Raw genomic sequence first — 19769 nt, 5'->3', positions numbered from 1 at the left:
ATGTTATATGGTTAAACACGACAATAAAATTGATTTAATTAGTATCATAATGAGCGATATCTCAAAAACTATTAGACCGATTTTAAATATTTTGACGGATTTGTGTTCAGCATGTCCAAATTATTAAGAAGACTTGTTTTGCAACAGAAAATTATCCAAAGGGATCGAGTTTGAAGCAATTTTTGGATAAGATAGAGAGTTTTGCATTCAGAATTTTTCTTTTTTTAAGATAGAGAAATTTAAAAAATGCTATAAAATTGCCAAAAATATTTTTTTCTTTGAAATTTATATCACTGATGCGCGATAGTTTGCTGAATATTTTGCCATCAAAATCTCATTTTCTTAAAAATGAGAGATAGCGACTATTGAATATAGTCCCTCGATATAGAAAAATTTAAAAATATAATTCAATACTAAAATTTCCTCAAGTCTGGATACAAAAACTTAATTTTAATAAACACAAAATACATATGTATAAAATTCTTTTTAAAATCACACTTATTTAAAAAAAAAATACATATACAAAAGGTAATCTATCAAATTTCCTTCACCTCCTTTCAACTTACCTTTAGCTTCATGCAAATCTCGACATATTTTCGTATTCGTTTCATGTAACAATTGGATTTGTTCCATTAAAATATTAAAGAATTTATTATTTTGATCCATGTCATTGGGTAAATTATTACGACGATCTGGTGTATTTTGGCCACTTAATTTCGAATCATTATCCGAGGGATTCAATAAACAAGGATCACTAAATCTGAAACTATATAAGAAAATAAAAATTTTTAGTTTCTTTATAAATTAACCACACTTGATCAACAACAATTACCCTCGACTAATATTGGGATTACTACCGCTGCCGTCTAAAACATCAGTAGAATTGTTTTCATGTTCGGATGATGTACCACCACTGCCGCCCATAATATTGACCATGGGCGGTAAACTGGCAAAATCTTGTGACCCATCATTTTGTTGATAATAACCACCACCAACTGGTGGAAACATCATGGAATAGCGATTATTAAAGGAATTTGAAGAATGTTTCATAAAATTTGGCATGTTCTGTAAAATGTTGATTTAAAAATGAATACTTTTAAAGCTCTGTTGAAAAGAAAACTTACTCTTTGAAAACCTTGACTGAAGGGAAGATTATTAAAACTATTGTTATTTGGCATGTTGTTGCTACCATTGTTCATGGGATTTGTTCTCATTGCAAATTGCTGTTGTTGTTGTTGCGACTGTTGGTGTTGATTTAAATTGGCCATATTAAAAAGTACTGGAGGCTGTTGTTGTTGTTGCGCCGATGATGATGTTGGCATTGAAAACATATTTTTATGATTCAAATTATTAACAGACATTGCTGCAGCTGCTGCTGCAGAAGTTGCAGCATTTGCTGTCATCATATTGTTATTAGTGGGATTATAATCGAGAAATTCCGATGAAGATGATAATTGTGCTGTTGAGGCATCCTTTAGACAAGTTTCTAGCCAGGCATCCAAATGATCTTTTGAATAGCCGCTATTACCACTGCCAATAGTTGGTGGTAATATAGTTGTAGGTAGTGCTGTTGTAGTTGCTGCAGTATTGCGTGATTTTAGTTTTTTACGTTTTCCCACTTCACTGATTGTTGCTAAAAAAAAAAATTATAAAAAAAAGAAAATTAACAATAGTAATTAAATAAATATTTAATTAACATGTAATAAATTAAAGAAATAATTATAAGTTTTGAATTTAATTTTTTTGTACAAATAAGTATTATTTAAATTGACCTTGATCATTTTAAATATCCGCTCCACTTGTTGCTGTTATTGCGGCAAATCTTTACACAAAGTGTTTTTTGTTGGAAGAGATTTAATTTTGAATTCAATGCAAACTATTTAATTGAATTTATTTCTTTTGTTCTCTCTGCAGTTCATTGGTTGTGTTTGTTTTGTTTATTTGTTTTGTTGCATTGCCATCATCAAATACCATTTTTAGTTCGATTTATGTCTATTGTATTTATAAAATGTTCTATTTCCGTTTAAATCACATCATATTGTTTACGGATGATTAAGTAAAGAATCTATTTCAATTCCATTTTTACAAATAAATATACATACTGAACAGTTGTAAATTGATAAACTCACAAATTCTATAAGAGAATACATTGTATATCTCAATTGTTTGATGCAGACAAGGTGTAGTCACTATTCGTTTAAGGGAATGATGTCAGGTTTTAAATATAATTGAATTAACAAAAATTGCAATATTTTGCCTCCTGAATTTAAAACTAATGCTTAAAAATGTTTCATTTATTTGCAGAAAACTGGATTTTATTAACTGGCGAAGTAATCACACCTACAATTTGAAACTGGAGTACATTAATATTTTCTATTGTATGGATTTTTATGTGTATTCATTTTGTTATTTAAAATTCGTTTAAAGTTATAATTAATTAATATAAATAATTTCCATCTCCTTCGTTAAATGCATTTATCATCACTCCCTGGGTGTCTTCGCTATTTTCTTTATAGGTTTTGCAAAAGTCTGGCAACGCTGTATTAGTGTTAAATCAGCGCCATCTATTGTTTCCATAAAGGATTTTAATTTTTCCAAAAAATTTGTTTTTTCAGTCTGGCAACATTTGGTCAAAATTTCGACCCCACTAATAAATATGGCAACTCCGAGAACATAGTGATGCCATATTGTTTTTCTTTGTTGCATTAATTTTTCGTGCCATTGTTGCCAGACTGAGAAATCGATTTTTTGGGAAAACAGAAAACCATTGATCGAAATAATAGATGGCGCTGTCATGACCTTATTGCCAGTGTTGCCAGACTTTTAAAGATTACTTAAACAATTCGGTATTACTAGGATATTGATGGAGAATTTTAGTCAAATTTAGTATTTTCTTTTCCTTCACAGTCTATTATTATGGATTGACAAACTAGAAGGGAAATATGTATATTGAAGTGCAAGTGTTCTTTCATGATTCAAAGAAGAGCTTTCTGGTTTTTTTTTTCCAGCGAAAGTCGAATTAAAGGTTTGTATGTTTTTTGATGGATATTTTCTGTTTAAAAGAAAGACTATTACTTTTGTGTGATTTTGTTCCCTTAGAGTACTAGCGAATGTGTGTTGAGTCGGAGATTCGGAAAGCATATTCTTACTTATGGTGTTATTGTTTGGCCTGATAGATCCATTCAGCATTACTCAGGACAACCAGGAAAATATGGTGGATATAACATCCATTGATATCTACTTAAATGAATCACGTCCTTATTGAATAAGTATTGTATCAGCAAACAGTTTGTAGATCAGAATATGGAATTGATGGACTGAAAGATATCGGTTCATAAATTTAAACAAAAATCTATTTTTTTCCTTTGAAAGTCCCATCTATTGACTTTAAAAATAAAGTTTTAACCTTCGTTATATCTTGTTCCTTATCTGAGTTTTCCCAATCTAAAGATTGATATATGTATCTATAAATTTACACACGGCAAAAACATCAACAGAAGCAAATGGAAAAATTGTTAAAAGTTGGGGCGTAAAAGTTTGCCGTGAAACAAAGGCGAAATATTGCAAAACATAGATTTCTTCATTTATAGTTCTTTCAAACTTATGATTAGAATATCTCAAATAAAGAACAAGATATAACATAGATGATACCTGTATTTCAAAGCATAACTTCATAAATAAAGTGAACTTCGCTGTCTTAAAACGTTTCGAATATGGCGAAAAACACAGTTTCTGTAGTCATAATGGGATTCAGAGCAGCACAATCCTTTATAAATGTATACACGCTGGTTTTAGGGTAAACAAATTGTTAAACTGTGTATTTAACGATTATTTAAAATGTTATGAACGAAATTGTCAATTTGTTTGATCAGACAGACCAAAGTCTATCGATATTTTCGCTTAAGTATAAGTGGACTCTTATGTAAGTTCTTTCTCCTTCTTCTCTATCATTCCACACATACAGAGCACTTAACAACATTTATGTGAGAAACAAATTCATTTGAATATTTACTTGACATGAATGATTCATAAGAGTAAAAAATTTGTTTATTCATTCATTTTCTTTGGTTAACAATAATAATATTTAGTTGAAGCAGCGACAAGAGTAGTTAAGACCGAATATAAATAAACAGTTAATAAATATATCAATATGAGGTAAATACATTTGTACGAGTAGTATTCTTTGGTATGTGTGTTTAAGCCTTGACAAAAGAACACTCGTATAAATTGAGAGATTTTAAGCCCACATTGACATAATTTGCTAACTTTTTTTTATATTATTTTGCTTTGTTTTTATTCTCAACATACCAGACATTTCTTATTTTTAAATGCAAAACAGAAATGAAAAAAAATCAAATTCCACTTGAGTCATCGTCAACTGTTAAAAATGACCGACCACATAAAGAGAAACGACTGAAAAAATTGCAATCAATTTGCTTTGATTTTTTTGCAATGTCTAGCAAATACTTGTAATTTTTTTTTTTGCTATAATAATCAAAAACAGTAATTGATATTAACCATGCAAAATTGATATTTAGATTTGATTAGAATTACAAAATGTGGATAATGTAATATAATATCCTCTGCTAAATCTAGTAGTAAACTGTGTAAACGTTGTTTGACATCCATAAAACACTCAAAGTAAATAGACAGTAAAAAATTATTTTTTTTTTTATAACAGTTAAATTATTGAATTTTAATGAATATTTTTTTCTTTTACCAGTGTATAACTACAAAGTATGTCTAATTTGAGTATAAAAATAATATTAACTGCCATGTAATTTGATTAAAAGTGGAAATGTATAATTTTCTGCTCAATTTGATTTGAAAATTTCTATTTATACGTTTAAAAAGTAGTTAGCCAAAGTAGCATGAGAAAGATATAATTTTGTCATATAAGATAAGATCACACGTTTTTTGAAGTATTAAATTTCTCACGATAAACGACGATTGATTAGAAAAAAATGTATAATGAAAAAATATTAAGGAAATAGAAATTTTTATACACATGTATTTTATAAAATTTAAAATATGTATGTATGTGTGCAAAAAAAAGTCTTATGTTTCCCAGAAAATGTAAGAGAACAAAGTTCGTACTTTTGACCAGAACAAAATAGAGTTTTCTTTACAATAATTTTTTTTCACTCCTTTTATTAAGATTTTTATTTTTTCTGGTTTTCTTATTAAAAATTCTGCGTCGGAGATGCGATCAAAATTTCTTTTTACAATTTATTAAGGAAGTTGAGTTTTTTATTTGATTTTTCAAATGAAACAATATTTTTGTCGGAAATATGAGCGATTACAGATCTAACTTATTTTCTCTATCCAACTCTTATTTGTAAGAGACCGTATATTGAAATCTTCTCAGGTTTAATTTCTTCAGATTAATTGTAAAGAACGATCGATTTCCTTTCTGAATTAATGTAATTGATGTTTTTATGTTTTCCCAGTAAAATTTGATTATTGTTGGGAAGATGAGAGATTAAAGATCGACCTCCTTTCCCAAATAAAACTTTAGTGAAATAAATTTTCCGATTTCTTTTTAGTCCCGTGGTTTTTGTATACAAAAATATGGGGATTCAAGGATCGAGCTCTTATTCTTAATTAAACATAAACCATTATTTATAAACGTATAAAGAATTTAAAATTTTGGGTTTTTAAAAAAAGTTTCTTATTATCTAAGAGCAATTACAGTTCCAATATCATTTCTCCATCAACGAAATTATTTTTGTTTTTTCAGAGTTTTTTATTAGATTTTTAGTCAAAAAATACAAGTGATCTTCATAAACCATTATTTATGAAGATATTGAGATTTTAAAATTTTTGGGTTTAAAAAAAGTTTGGTATTGTCTTAGAAGAATTACAGTTCCAATAACATTTCACCATTAAACGCTTATTTAGGAAGTTATAAGCGACATAAGAATCGATGTTTAGTGAGCTTTTAGTTTTTATATAAAATCGATGTTATATAAATGTATATGCATAAGATACATACATATACCGCAAACTTTTCATTCCCGCTATGAGGTGAACAATTCCCATTTCCACATTTACTAATTGTTTAAACCAAATTTTATTTCAGAACACATAAGTATAAACGATAAAATAAACAGAAATAACTTTAAATCAATTTTAATTTCTTTTCCTGAAGACAACTTTAAAAAAGATAAATAAATCAATTCGTAACGGTTGTATTTTACTTCTAGAGTACATCTGTATGACCTTCCGTGACTTCTATAAAAAGAAACGGTCGTTTTTAAATTAAAAAAGTCCAATTTAATCGTAAAACGTACAATAAAAACGCACATACTATGGATTCGAACAGTATACAGGCATATATATCATCAGCGTGTGCGTGATAGACTAAAGAATAAACAAAAAATATAAAAAAATACAAGAACATAGTGGCAATTTCATTATTAATAGATTTACTTAAATAAGAAAATCTGTCTTGGATCCCAAAGTAAATAAAACAAATGCATTTTCTTCTCTTTGATGGAGATACTATGCTGCTTTATCTGGTTTCATTTAAAATAGAATTGAACCATATCACTATAATGATTCTGGATTCAAGAATCCCTATTTAACATATCTATGATCTGGTTGGTTATTCCCCCTTCAAAGTTGTTTTTATGGATAAATCTGCTTCTTATAGACACATAAATATTTGATAGTTTTTCTGTTCTTTTCAATGAAGGAGACAAAATTATGGCAGTATGGCGGCAAGAGCAAAAAAATATTATTCTATATATCAACACATTTCATCTTTTAATGAATGAATACAATTTATTTATAAATTAATGAATGAAATGTTTGTCTGTTTAACATGATGCTGGTGGTGGCAAACAATGGATATGAGTAGAAAATACTTTGGGATGTCTTACAACTCTGTTATCGGTATGAAATATATTTAGAACTTTGAATCAATCTAAATAATTTATTTAATTGAAAGTAAACATGTTTTACAAGCAATTATACATATTTTTACAAAATTTCCTTTAACATTTGAACGATACAAAATATATTACAAAATTAAACTACGATTACGCACAATTAGTCTGCCTGCAGATTAACCCACGTTTTCATTGAGATATGTATTGAAAGACCCAGAACATCTAGCTAGTTAGCACCAAATTACTATAGAGTATATACTAGACTACATACTTAATAGGCTACAGACTATACTATAGGCTAGACTATGAACTATAGACTAGATTATAGACTAGACCATAGACTATATTATAGACTAGATTATAGACTAGACTATAGATTAGACTATAGATTAGACTATAGACTAGACTATAGACTAGACTATAGACTAGCCTATAAACTAGACTATAGACTAGACTATAGACTAGACTAAAGACTAGACTATAGACTAGACTATAGACTAGACTATAGACTAGACTATAGACTAGACTATAGACTAGACTATAGACTAGACTATAGACTAGACTATAGACTAGACTATAGACTAGACTATAGACTAGACTATAGACTAGACTATAGACTAGACTATAGACTAGACTATAGACTAGACTATAGACTAGACTATAGACTAGACTATAGACTAGACTATAGACTAGACTATAGACTAGACTATAGACTAGACTATAGACTAGACTATAGACTAGACTATAGACTAGACTATAGACTAGACTATAGACTAGACTATAGACTAGACTATAGACTAGACTATAGACTAGACTATAGACTAGACTATAGACTAGACTATAGACTAGACTATAGACTAGACTATAGACTAGACTATAGACTAGACTAGACTATAGACTAAACTATAGACTAGACTATAGACTAGACTATAGACTAGACTATAGACTAGACTATAGACTAGACTATAGACTAGACTATAGACTAGACTATAGACTAGACTATAGACTAGACTATAGACTAGACTATAGACTAGACTATAGACTAGACTATAGACTAGACTATAGACTAGACTATAGACTAGACTACAGACTAGACTATAGACTAGACTATAGACTAGACTATAGACTAGACTATAGACTAGACTATAGACTAGACTATAGACTAGACTATAGACTAGACTATAGACTAGACTATAGACTAGACTATAGACTAGACTATAGACTAGACTATAGACTAGACTATAGACTAGACTATAGACTAGACTATAGACTAGACTATAGACTAGACTATAGACTAGACTATAGACTAGACTATAGACTAGACTATAGACTAGACTATAGACTAGACTATAGACTAGACTATAGACTAGACTATAGACTAGACTGTAGACTAGACTATGGACTAGACTATAGACTAGACTATAGACTAGACTATAGACTAGACTATAGACTAGACTATAGACTAGACTATAGACTAGACTATAGACTAGACTAGACTAGACTATAGACTAGACTAGACTATAGACTAGACTAGACTATAGACTAGACTAGACTATAGACTAGACTAGACTATAAACTAGACTAGACTATAAACTAGACTAGACTATAGACTAGACTATAGACTAGACTATAGACTAGACTATAGACTAGACTATAGACTAGACTATAGACTAGACTATAGACTAGACTATAGACTAGACTATAGACTAGACTATAGACTAGACTATAGACTAGACTATAGACTAGACTATAGACTAGACTATAGACTAGACTATAGACTAGACTATAGACTAGACTATAGACTAGACTATAGACTAGACTATAGACTAGACTATAGACTAGACTATAGACTAGACTATAGACTAGACTATAGTCTAGACTATAGACTAGACTATAGACTAGACTATAGACTAGACTATAGACTAGACTATAGACTAGACTATAGACTAGACTATAGACTAGACTATAGACTAGACTATAGACTAGACTATAGACTAGACTACAGACTAGACTATAGACTAGACTATAGACTAGACTATAGACTAGACTATAGACTAGACTATAGACTAGACTATAGACTAGACTATAGACTAGACTATAGACTAGACTATAGACTAGACTATAGACTAGACTATAGACTAGACTAGACTATAGACTAGACTAGACTATAGACTAGACTAGACTATAGACTAGACTATAGACTAGACTAGACTAGACTATAGACTAGACTATAGACTAGACTAGACTATAGACTAGACTAGACTACACTAGACTATAGACTAGACTAGACTATAGACTAGACTATAGACTAGACTATAGACTAGACTATAGACTAGACTATAGACTAGACTATAGACTAGACTAGACTAGACTATAGACTAGACTATAGGCTAGACTATAGACTAGACTATAGACTAGACTATAGACTAGACTATAGACTAGACTATAGACTAGACTATAGACTAGACTATAGACTAGACTATAGACTAGACTATAGACTAGACTATAGACTAGACTATAGACTAGACTATAGACTAGACTATAGACTAGACTATAGACTAGACTATAGACTAGACTATAGACTAGACTATAGACTAGACTATAGACTAGACTATAGACTAGACTATAGACTAGACTATAGACTAGACTATAGACTAGACTATAGACTAGACTATAGACTAGACTATAGACTAGACTATAGACTAGACTATAGACTAGACTATAGACTAGACTATAGACTAGACTATAGACTAGACTATAGACTAGACTATAGACTAGACTATAGACTAGACTATAGACTAGACTATAGACTAGACTATAGACTAGACTATAGACTAGACTATAGACTAGACTATAGACTAGACTATAGACTAGACTATAGACTAGACTATAGACTAGACTATAGACTAGACTATAGACTAGACTATAGACTAGTCTATAGACTAGACTATAGACTAGACTATAGACTAGACTATAGACTAGACTATAGACTAGACTATAGACTAGACTATAGACTAGACTATAGACTAGACTATAGACTAGACTATAGACTAGACTATAGACTAGACTATAGACTAGACTATAGACTAGACTATAGACTAGACTATAGACTAGACTAGACTATGGACTAGACTATGGACTAAACTATAGGCTAGACTATAGACCATTGCCCAAAGAAACAATCCTACACCGTTTAGACATCTATTTAGCCAAGCTATCACGTGATATATTGATAACCGAATCTGATCTGCCGGAATTTAATTATATTTTGATAATTTTATATAATGAGCTAAAACCAGATAGTTTTGCAATCGTTTAAAATATGTATGTTTATTTTAAACAAAAGATAACGTACATTTATTTCCTAGAGTGATTTATCTACTGATTTTATTAAACAAACGCCCACATTTATTTAAAGATCAAAAATATTTTTTTTAAATTAATATAAACACTCACAACAACACTCTCAACAAAACAGTATAATGTCCACTTAACCTTCCCCTTCACTTTGGACACCAACAGCAGGCGAGTTCGTTAACCAAAATATACTTTATATAGTATTCGTTTATCATTTTTTTTCCAAATTTTTATGTTAATGAATGTAAAATGCCAACATGAGTGAAGTTGATATGCTAATGGCGCCGCAGCTTTTCAACATGCAATTGTATACAAATTTTTTTTGAGTGAGTTACAAAAGAAACTAAATTCATTCATTAATTTGTTTATACTACTACTACTATACACTGGCCCCAAAACGAAAACTGAGAGATATAGTCAAGCAGTTTAAGGGACGCCGCCGTGGTGGAACTAAGACGGCCAAAATTTAAAACATACTAAATTTAATTGCACAAAGAATTAATTGTCATAGACACAAATGTAAAGTAAGATAAATACAGTGTAGTATATATAATGAAATCTTTAGGAATTTTTGATAACAATGGTAATCAATGTACTGGATACTGTTCAGAAAATGGGTTTAATGCAAAATTTTTTTCTTCAACTCAAAATACAAAGTAAGCCACTTTTTTTTATAAGTATGTATGTATCCAACGAATAAATTTTAACCAGATATTGAGATAATGGCGTTTATAGCGTTATTATTCCCAACATCGGCTGAGAATCTTTAAATGATGATAGAAATCATGTAATTCTTTTAATTTTCTGATTAAGTACATTATGCAAATGTTATTCATGTTTTAAATATAGCTGATAAAACAACAAACAAGTGTTAATGTTAATTTTATGTTAATTTTTGTTGTGGGTCCTCTTAATGAATAAATAATTTTATTTTTTGTTTTTCTATAAATTTTATTTAAATTTTTATTTGTATCTTTAGGGTTTTAATTAAGTGTCCTATATTTAACGTTTTTTATGATATTATAAATTAAAACAGTGAAAGTTTGTCAACAAAGAAATGGGAATGTTGTTATTTTGTTTATATTAGTTAGTTAAAGGAATAAATAACATTTTTATGATTTATTTATTTTAAAGACTACATAGTTATTATTTTATAATAACTGTGTTGATTTTTATTTATTTACTTAACGACAATATGAGAAGTTAGTATCAACATAAAGTAAATACTTGTTTCACCTTTAATCTATATATAAAAGAGTAGCGTTACTGACTGACTGATTCATCATCGCACAGCCCAAACGGCTGAACCTAGAATCATGAAATTTTGACAGTAGATGAGTTTTTGGTTATGTAGATCCACTAAGGAGGGATTTTTAGAAATTTGTACATTGTACTGTATTTATGGTACATACTTTTTTTAGCACATTAAGAAAACTTGTTCGGTTTATTGAATTATTCCTATTAAATTACGGACTAACTCTGTAATATTTATTGTAATAAAATTTTTGCTATTTCACTATGGAAAAAAGTACCAAAAAGGGGAAAAGACGGGAAATTTAATTTTATTCAAACTCATTGAGCCAATTTTTATAAAATTTGAAAAAGTAGTTTATTTACTCACACAAAATAAGCTGTTGGTATATTGTTTTGGAGTTCGAGTACTAATTCCTATATAGGACCAAATTCGAGTAAATTGTTTGGTACTTTTTGAAAGCACTATTTTTCTAGAACAAATGAATGCAGATTTGAATCGTTTGAGTTTTATCTGTGATATATAGATTTAAATACGGAACATTTTGTAAACTTAATTCTCGAAAAAGTATATTTCTAAGCAAAAAGGGGAAAATTGTATTCTTTATAAGTACTTTCCACTTAGGTAAATTTTATTCCACTTTTGGTACTTTTTCTTTTTTCAAATGATACTCTTTGTATGTTCTTTAATATGAATTCAAAACACATGATTAAACATACACGGTCCTCATTGAATAAGATTCTTTAAGAGAGAACTTTTTAGTACTTTTTATCTCATAAATGGTACTTATTAATTTTCTAAAATATTCAACCTAGGAATATTAATTTTAACATACATGGTCTTGACTGAATAATATTCTGTAAGTGGGAACTATTTGGTATTTTTCTATTCTTCAAATGGTACCTTTTAGATTCTTTATAATGGTTAACCGGAACACACACGGTCCTTATTAAATGAGAATTTATTGAGAGAGATTTTTGTACTTTTTCGTTTTTCTGATGATACTTTTTTGATATTTTTACGATATTGAACATAGATATTGAAAATAAAATTTAAAATGTAGGGACCTTAGTAAATGAGAATCTACTGAAAGGGACTTTTGGTACTTTTCATTCATTAGAATTATATTTTTTGAATTATATATAATATTGAACACAGAAACATAAAATTTTTATTAAATGATAATCTATTAGACGTATTTTATAGTACTTTTTTTTCAAATAGTACTTTCGAAATTTTCCATAATGTGGAAGCTAAATTAATGAAACTAAAAATACAAGCTTCTTACTGAATGCGAATTTAATCACGTGATATTTAACGTATAAAACTGAAACATTAAAAAAATGTTTAATCAATTTTAATTTTCTATAAAAGTAAACAAATTTTGTATGTATTTAATTTAAGTTAGGGTAGCGAAGCACCCAGGGTATGCTAGTAATAATATAAAATAATTGTTAACAGTAAAGTAGTTCATTAAATGAATAACTCTGGCTGATCACAGATTGAACATTTGTAGTTTGTGAAATGTGTAATTATATTTAATGTTTCATACAAAAAAAAAACTATCATTTAAATAATCTACTTTTTCAATATTACCAACTCTTAACGTCTAAGTGTTTGATAATAAAAAAATTGGATAAATATTTGCTTAAAACGTACGTAGCACACACTTTTATATACTGAGTAAAATGAATATGAAAAATAATTCAGTTTTTACTTTCCTTTTGTATCGTACATTTATTGAAACTTTCAAAGCTCTCATATAAGTTTTTTTTTTTTTGCAAAATAAATAAAATATCACATGATCGTATAGATTGACAGAAATCATCTTGTTTTCATCTTTATAACTCATTATATACAATCTACGGATATTGACATTAAAACTCATCCTAGGGTTTCTAAATGGAAAAATTTTCCCGCGAATTTGTTTCCGTATTTCATAGGAAACAGGGGAAGTTATGGAAATTACATCGTTTCAATGTTTACTTCTTGAAATTGCAATTAAGTGCCGAATAACATTAGCAGAAAAAAAAATTACAGAGGTCAACTAAATTTGGAAAAAGTGGAAAGTAAAGTCTTATGTTTGAAAAACTTAATTTGGCTATAATGTGGCAATTTCAGCGAATTAGAAACCCTAGCTTATACTTAGTCAAACTTAAAAAAAGTTTGTCCACCTGCTAAATAAATAAATGTCACTTAGATATTTAGTTATTGTCTGAATATTTCTTTAAAATTTCTCACTTTTACTTAGTAAATTAACGTTTTAGAATAATCCGATCTTGTTATAAAACTAATGACAGTTCATCAAAGTTTCAAAACTTAGACATTTAGACTATAAGAAGGTCGAGTTAATTGGACCCTTTAAAAATTCTAGAAGCGGATCCTATCTTATCTTGAACCAAGACCCGTTAAATGTTGTAGAAAAGGAGCGCACACAGATAGAGAAAATGTTGGAATGTTTTCCCGTCGCCCTCATTTTTGCCCTGATATGGATTCATAATCACCTCCATTCTGTATTTCGATTACGAATACGTATTCAGTTACGCAACGACCGAAAAAAGGTATTCCAATAAAGAACGAAATCGTAAGAAAAAGAAGAAGCAATTCCATTTTGTTTAATGCTTTACGAATGTGTGTATTCTGCGTTACGATCGTACCTACGTTTTGTAAGTTGTTGTTTATGTGGCGGAGAGTAGAATCGAAATGAGAATACCAAAGTTGCTAAACGGAGAAAATTTCGATTCGAATTGAAATGCAGAATATATACTGAAGTAAAATTATATAATAATGTATACATTCCTTAAAGTTAATTGTACATTTCCACCAATTTTCTCCATTTTATAAGCAAATAACAACAAACATCCACCTTCAGTCTGAAATCCCCTGAAAAGTTTTAATTTTTGTTTATAAAAATCCTTAATTAAAACAAACATTAACACTTGAAATAAAATAAAAATTACTTTAAGTTCATTCCCAGTTACAACTGAATAATGAAAATTAATGAAAAGTACAAAAACAAAATTAAAGAATGTGGGGTGTTGTTGTAGTATTGTGTTGACAAGACAACATTATTATTGTGCTAAAACACGCAGGGACACATGTAGTATTCAGATATTTATATTCAGCTGTTGCGGCACTCCTCAAATTGTCTCAAAAAAAATATATATCAACTCCTTTTACACTAAACATTAAATGTAACTCATACTTGAGTCATGTTATTGAACCAATTGGCGCATATACACACACCTTTTTTGTTGTTGGGATTTCATAGTTTGTCAGTTTTGGAAGCAATGTCTGGAATTTAGTTAGTTCTTTTATTATAAAGAAGTTGCTAGTAGAGTTTCTGTCTAGAGTTCGAAGACAGGGGGAAAATATATGATTGTAAATAATAAACAAAGAATTTGTAAAAATTAGAAATGCATGAGTTGTGTATGCAGTTTATTAAGTCCCCTGGAGGCCAATAATTTTCTATAAACAATTTTTGTCGTATCTATGTTGCTGGAATATTAAGTAGTGTATTTAATGGTGTGTATGAGTGTTTACATATTTAACGTTCTTTTTTTTTTTGTTTTGTTTTTTAATTCAAAATTATAGAGACTCGATATTATTTATTACTTACATAATATGTAAAAATACTAAGAATACAGGGTGTTAGAATAGAAGAAATAAATCAATTTACATATGATTTTGGATTGACTAAGTTTAATTGTAAAAAACAATTTATGAATTGTCAGTTTAATAATTTGTGTCGATATGGAAAACTGTACTTTTATGGGATTCAATGGAATGTTGAAACAGGCCGTGGTCTGAATTCCAGAAAACCTTATAATTAAAAGTTAGGCCAATATCAAAGTAGGCTAAAGCAACGATATTGGAAATGTAGGAAAAAAAGAACAATGCAATGAAATGTGGTTTCTAGATGGAGTTTCTTTAGGTCGGGGATTTATAATAAACATTTTTGAAGATATGTTTATAACAAACTTGCCTAAGGTAAAATCTTAGTGGTGAGTGTTCTAGTCCCGATAGCAGTCTGGGGCATTTCTTCGGATCGGAGGGGACTAACTAACGAACTAACGAACTAAACGAACGAAGAACAAACGAAACGAAAAGAACGAACGAACGAACGAACAACGAACGAACGAACGAACGAACGAACGAACGAAAAACGAACAACGAACGAACGAACGAACGAACAACGAACGAAACGAACGAACGAACGAAACGAACGAACGAAAACTAAGAACGAACGAAAACGAACGAACGAACAATAACGAACTAACGAACGAACGAACGAACAACGAACGAACGAACTAACGAACGAACTAACTAACGAACGACAACGAACGAACTAACGAACGAACGAACGAACGAACTAACGAACGAAACGAACGAACGAAACTAACGAACGAACGAACTAACTAACTAACGAACGAACTAACGAACGAACTAACGAACGAACGAACGAACGAACTACGAACTAACAACGAACTAAACTAACTAACTACAACGAAACGAACTAAAACGAACTAACTACGAACGAACGAACTAACGAACTAACTAACTAACGAACTAACGAACGAAACTACGAACTAAACTAACGAACGAACTAACGAACGAACGAACGAACGAACTAACTAAACGAACGAACTAACTAAACTAACTAACGAACTACCTAACGAACGAACTAACTAACGAAAACTAACGAACTAACTAACTAACTAAAACTAACAACGAACGACTAACTAACTAACGAACGAACTAACGAACTAACTAACTAACGAACGAACGAACGAACTAACTAACTAACGAACTAACTAACTAACTAACTAACTAAAACTAACTAAACGAACTAACTAACTAATCGTAACTAACTAACTAACTAACTAACTAACTAACTAAACTAACTAACTATCTAACTAACTAACTAAATAACTAGCCCTAAAAATCTTAATCCAAAACGTCGACGATATTCCCTAAAGGACCCGCAAAATCTTTGATTGCAATGACAATATGTTTTTTGAATTATTTTCACGTATTTTTTGAATAAACGTGAATAAAACTAAGATTTTTCTATTTTTGTAGAGATTGTACAATATTTAACATTACTATAAGCTAAAAAGCCCTATTCGGGGGTACGGTGGTATGAGGGTTTTGGCCAAATAAAGGACCGTATCATTTTCTTGGGTATGTGCAAATTTCATCAAATTATCTTGAAAATTGCAACCTGTAGCGTGTCTAAGGTTTACATGGACACACAGGCGGACGGACATAGCTTAATTGACTCAGAAAGTGATTCTGGGCCTAGTAGTTAGAGTTCTAAACTTTAGACGATCCCATCTGTACTCTTCTACACAAAATTTTGACAGATCATATTACTTGTGTGCTCGTGTAAGGAGGTTTTAATAGTCATGAAATGTATGTTGTTAATTGAGGTAATGAAAGTCATTACCAAGTTTTGTAGGGAGACTTTGTATTATGAAATCGGCTAATACAAAACTTTGTTTTTGCGGAGATATTATATGAGCTACAAATACCGGTGTCCGGTTGTATGAGTAAGGGATGACCGATTGATATAAGTAAGGGATGAGGTTTCGCCAAAGAAATACTTATAATTCCAATACCATCGAATTATCTTTAAAATTCGCATAAATAGCAAAAACAGCATAAATCGGTAATATCGTCCACACTACAGTGTTATAGGTTATAAACAATCAATATCGCTTATTTTTATGTTAACGAAAAAGTATATATCGTTTATTCCAAAGAGCATCTACACTACATAGCAGGAGCCAATGGTTTATTTCTTTGGAATAAACTATTAAATTGGCACTTTTCTTTCCATAAGTAGAGATCTAGTTATTTATTAACTCTTTTGAAATAAACGCCATTTATCATTCTATGAATAATAAGTTAAAACCATGTATTTTTTTAAATATACATACATATAAATTAATTAACAAAAACCATTGTTTATTTTTAAACGGCCTTGAAATAAAAACAAACAAATACTTGCCAAAATTTTCCTCTAAACACTTAATAGTTTAACCACTGCGAAATAATCGAAAATTTATTGCAATTTAGATTAAATACTTTTGTGTTCAAATACCCAAAACAATTCAATTACTCAACGGGTAAGTTAAAAAAAGAAAACCTTAAATAAAATACACCCGAGTATAACCTTAATAAATAAAATACAACAACAATAAAATAAAGATGATATTGTTTAAACATTTTAAATAAATACATAAATAATTAAATAAATTAATGTATGAAGAAACAGCATGTAACAACAGCGTAAGTTATTTTATTATAACTTTTCTTTGTAAATAATTTAAACAAATCACAAAATTAAAATGTTTAAAACATGAAACGTAAAGTGAAAAACAAAAGATGGCTTTTAAAATAAGAAAAAAAAAGTAAGCACGTACATGAAACGCAATTTTAACACATTTAGTTTTGGAGTGTAAATTATGGTTTTGAAAAATGTTATTATTGCGTGTTGAAAGTCTGGCACTTTTAAATAGAGTTACTGCAAAAATAAAAGCGATCATAAAGTCATAGAATAATCATTAATCATTATGAAAGAGTAGTACAAAATGAAGCTTAATTCGTATACATTTTAAAACTTTCTTATGTAATTTAATTTAAATAAAATTAAATATAGTAATTATATTATTTCTAATGAGATGAACACTGCAGAAAATTTTAAATGACGATCAATCATGTCTTATAGTTTTTTTTTTAATTTAAATCGTGTTTTTCACTTAACCTGAAACAAAATGTGTGTATCTTGTTTAAAACTAAAGAATTGGACTATAGACCATTATCTGATTTATCGTGACATTTTTATATTAAAATCAATTCATGTGAATGTAGTTTTAATCTAAAAGATAATTATTTCCGTAAAGCATTTTGTAGTCCTACATTCTAATAGTATTGCGTCAATTACTGTTTCTGTTCAACTTACTCTCATCTTTTTACTGTACTGGATTATCTTTGCTCCTGACCTCCATTACCATTACTAACTAGATCCCATAACTCAAAATATAAAACGGATCCTTAATCCAGGAGAGGAGAACTATGCTTTATATTGCTGTACTGATCCTCAAAACATAATGATCCAGTAAATTTTTTAGAAGATCTTCTAAATATGATTTATCAAAGTCCCACGAACCATATTATGTTAGGGATTTTTTTAAACCACCAGAAAATGAACCAGAAAGACACTCATGCGTTTTTAAAATCAAACCATGATCGGGAGTGAAAACGAATTTATTTGGAGACAGATCTATAAATTTATATAGCCAAGAAGTGACGGACGCATCTAACTAGCTAGAGTGCCTGCCTTCGATCTCTACTATCTAATACCCTTTTCAATATCAGATACCCATCGCTATTTTCCAATCTTTTATGTTCAGGTCGTAGGATATCTGAACAACTATAAATTTGTATAAAAAAATTTAATCTAGAAGAGAATCATTTCCGTAAAGCATTTTGTAGTCCAATACTATTTATGATCACCACTCTCATCTTTCTATTTTACTGGATGATCTTTGCTCCTGAACTACATTACCATCATACTAGCAAGAACCTATAATTCAAAATAAAATGGAACCTTAATCCATGAGAGAGATTACTCTTTATATTGCTATACTGATCTTTAGAAAATAATGATCCAGTAAAGTTTATTGGAAGATCTTTTGAGATCCTAATATGATTTAACAAATTCCCAAGAACCATATCTACCTAGGGGCTTTTTGAACCTCCACAATTTTAACCAGAAAAGACACTCCTGTTTTTTTAAATTAAACCATAATGAAGTGCGAAAACTCCGATTCTTTCGAGACAGATTGGGATTTATATCGCCTTCAAATAGCTGGAGTGCTACACTCCGATCTTTAGTTACATTCCGATCTTTAGTACATTCATAGACTTTTCAATATTAGAGACCCATCGCTACTTTCTCATCATTTATGTTCAGATCGTAGGGTATTCTGAACACTTATAGTTTGTTTATTAAAAACATTTTTTAACTTAACAAAACAAGTTAAAAGCATAACAAAAACATAAAAAAATCTTTACCAATATTATGTTGTGAACCAATTGTTGCTATTAGTAGTTTTAGATGCTAGTTACAACACCACCACCGCCACCGGTACTACGTTCCACTCCGTTAACAACATTGCCTCCTCCTGCATTATTGCTAATACTTGAACCGGCAGTTGTATTATTTGAATTTGTGTGATTTCAGTTTGTGACGTTGTCAT

General features: G+C 29.6%; 1 protein-coding gene across 1 annotated transcript; it reads right to left on the bottom strand.

Annotated features, from left to right (window-relative positions):
- Positions 1-483: 483 nt before the first annotated feature.
- Positions 484-19769, bottom strand: LOC119614012 (putative uncharacterized protein DDB_G0277255). Its single transcript, XM_037970088.1, has 5 exons — positions 19689-19769; positions 19585-19630; positions 1125-1633; positions 833-1065; positions 484-766 (listed from the first exon to the last, which is right to left on the bottom strand). The coding sequence occupies exons 1-5, from the start codon at positions 19767-19769 to the stop codon at positions 499-501; spliced, it is 1137 nt and encodes a 378-aa protein (XP_037826016.1). The 3' UTR covers positions 484-498.

Source organism: Lucilia sericata, unplaced genomic scaffold (genome assembly GCF_015586225.1).
Source record: "Lucilia sericata isolate MDLA Ls3-8-SP2 unplaced genomic scaffold, ASM1558622v1 Contig002496F_arrow, whole genome shotgun sequence".
In the NCBI taxonomy this organism is placed as follows: domain Eukaryota; kingdom Metazoa; phylum Arthropoda; class Insecta; order Diptera; family Calliphoridae; genus Lucilia; species Lucilia sericata.
The sequence above is the reverse complement of the archived record's forward strand: the minus strand, read 5'-3'. Positions and strand labels throughout refer to the sequence as shown.

Bases quoted from the DNA above. Each gene is read 5' to 3' on its own strand.
- LOC119614012 (XM_037970088.1), bottom strand. From the start codon at position 19,769: ATGACAACGTCACAAACTGAAATCACACAAATTCAAATAATACAACTG. The intron at 19,631-19,688 runs GCAATGTTGTTA...TGTTGTAACTAG, and splicing joins TAGCAATAATGCAGGAGGAG to CATCTAAAACTACTAATAGC. The intron at 1,066-1,124 runs GTAAGTTTTCTT...AACATTTTACAG, and splicing joins TCAGTCAAGGTTTTCAAAGA to AACATGCCAAATTTTATGAA.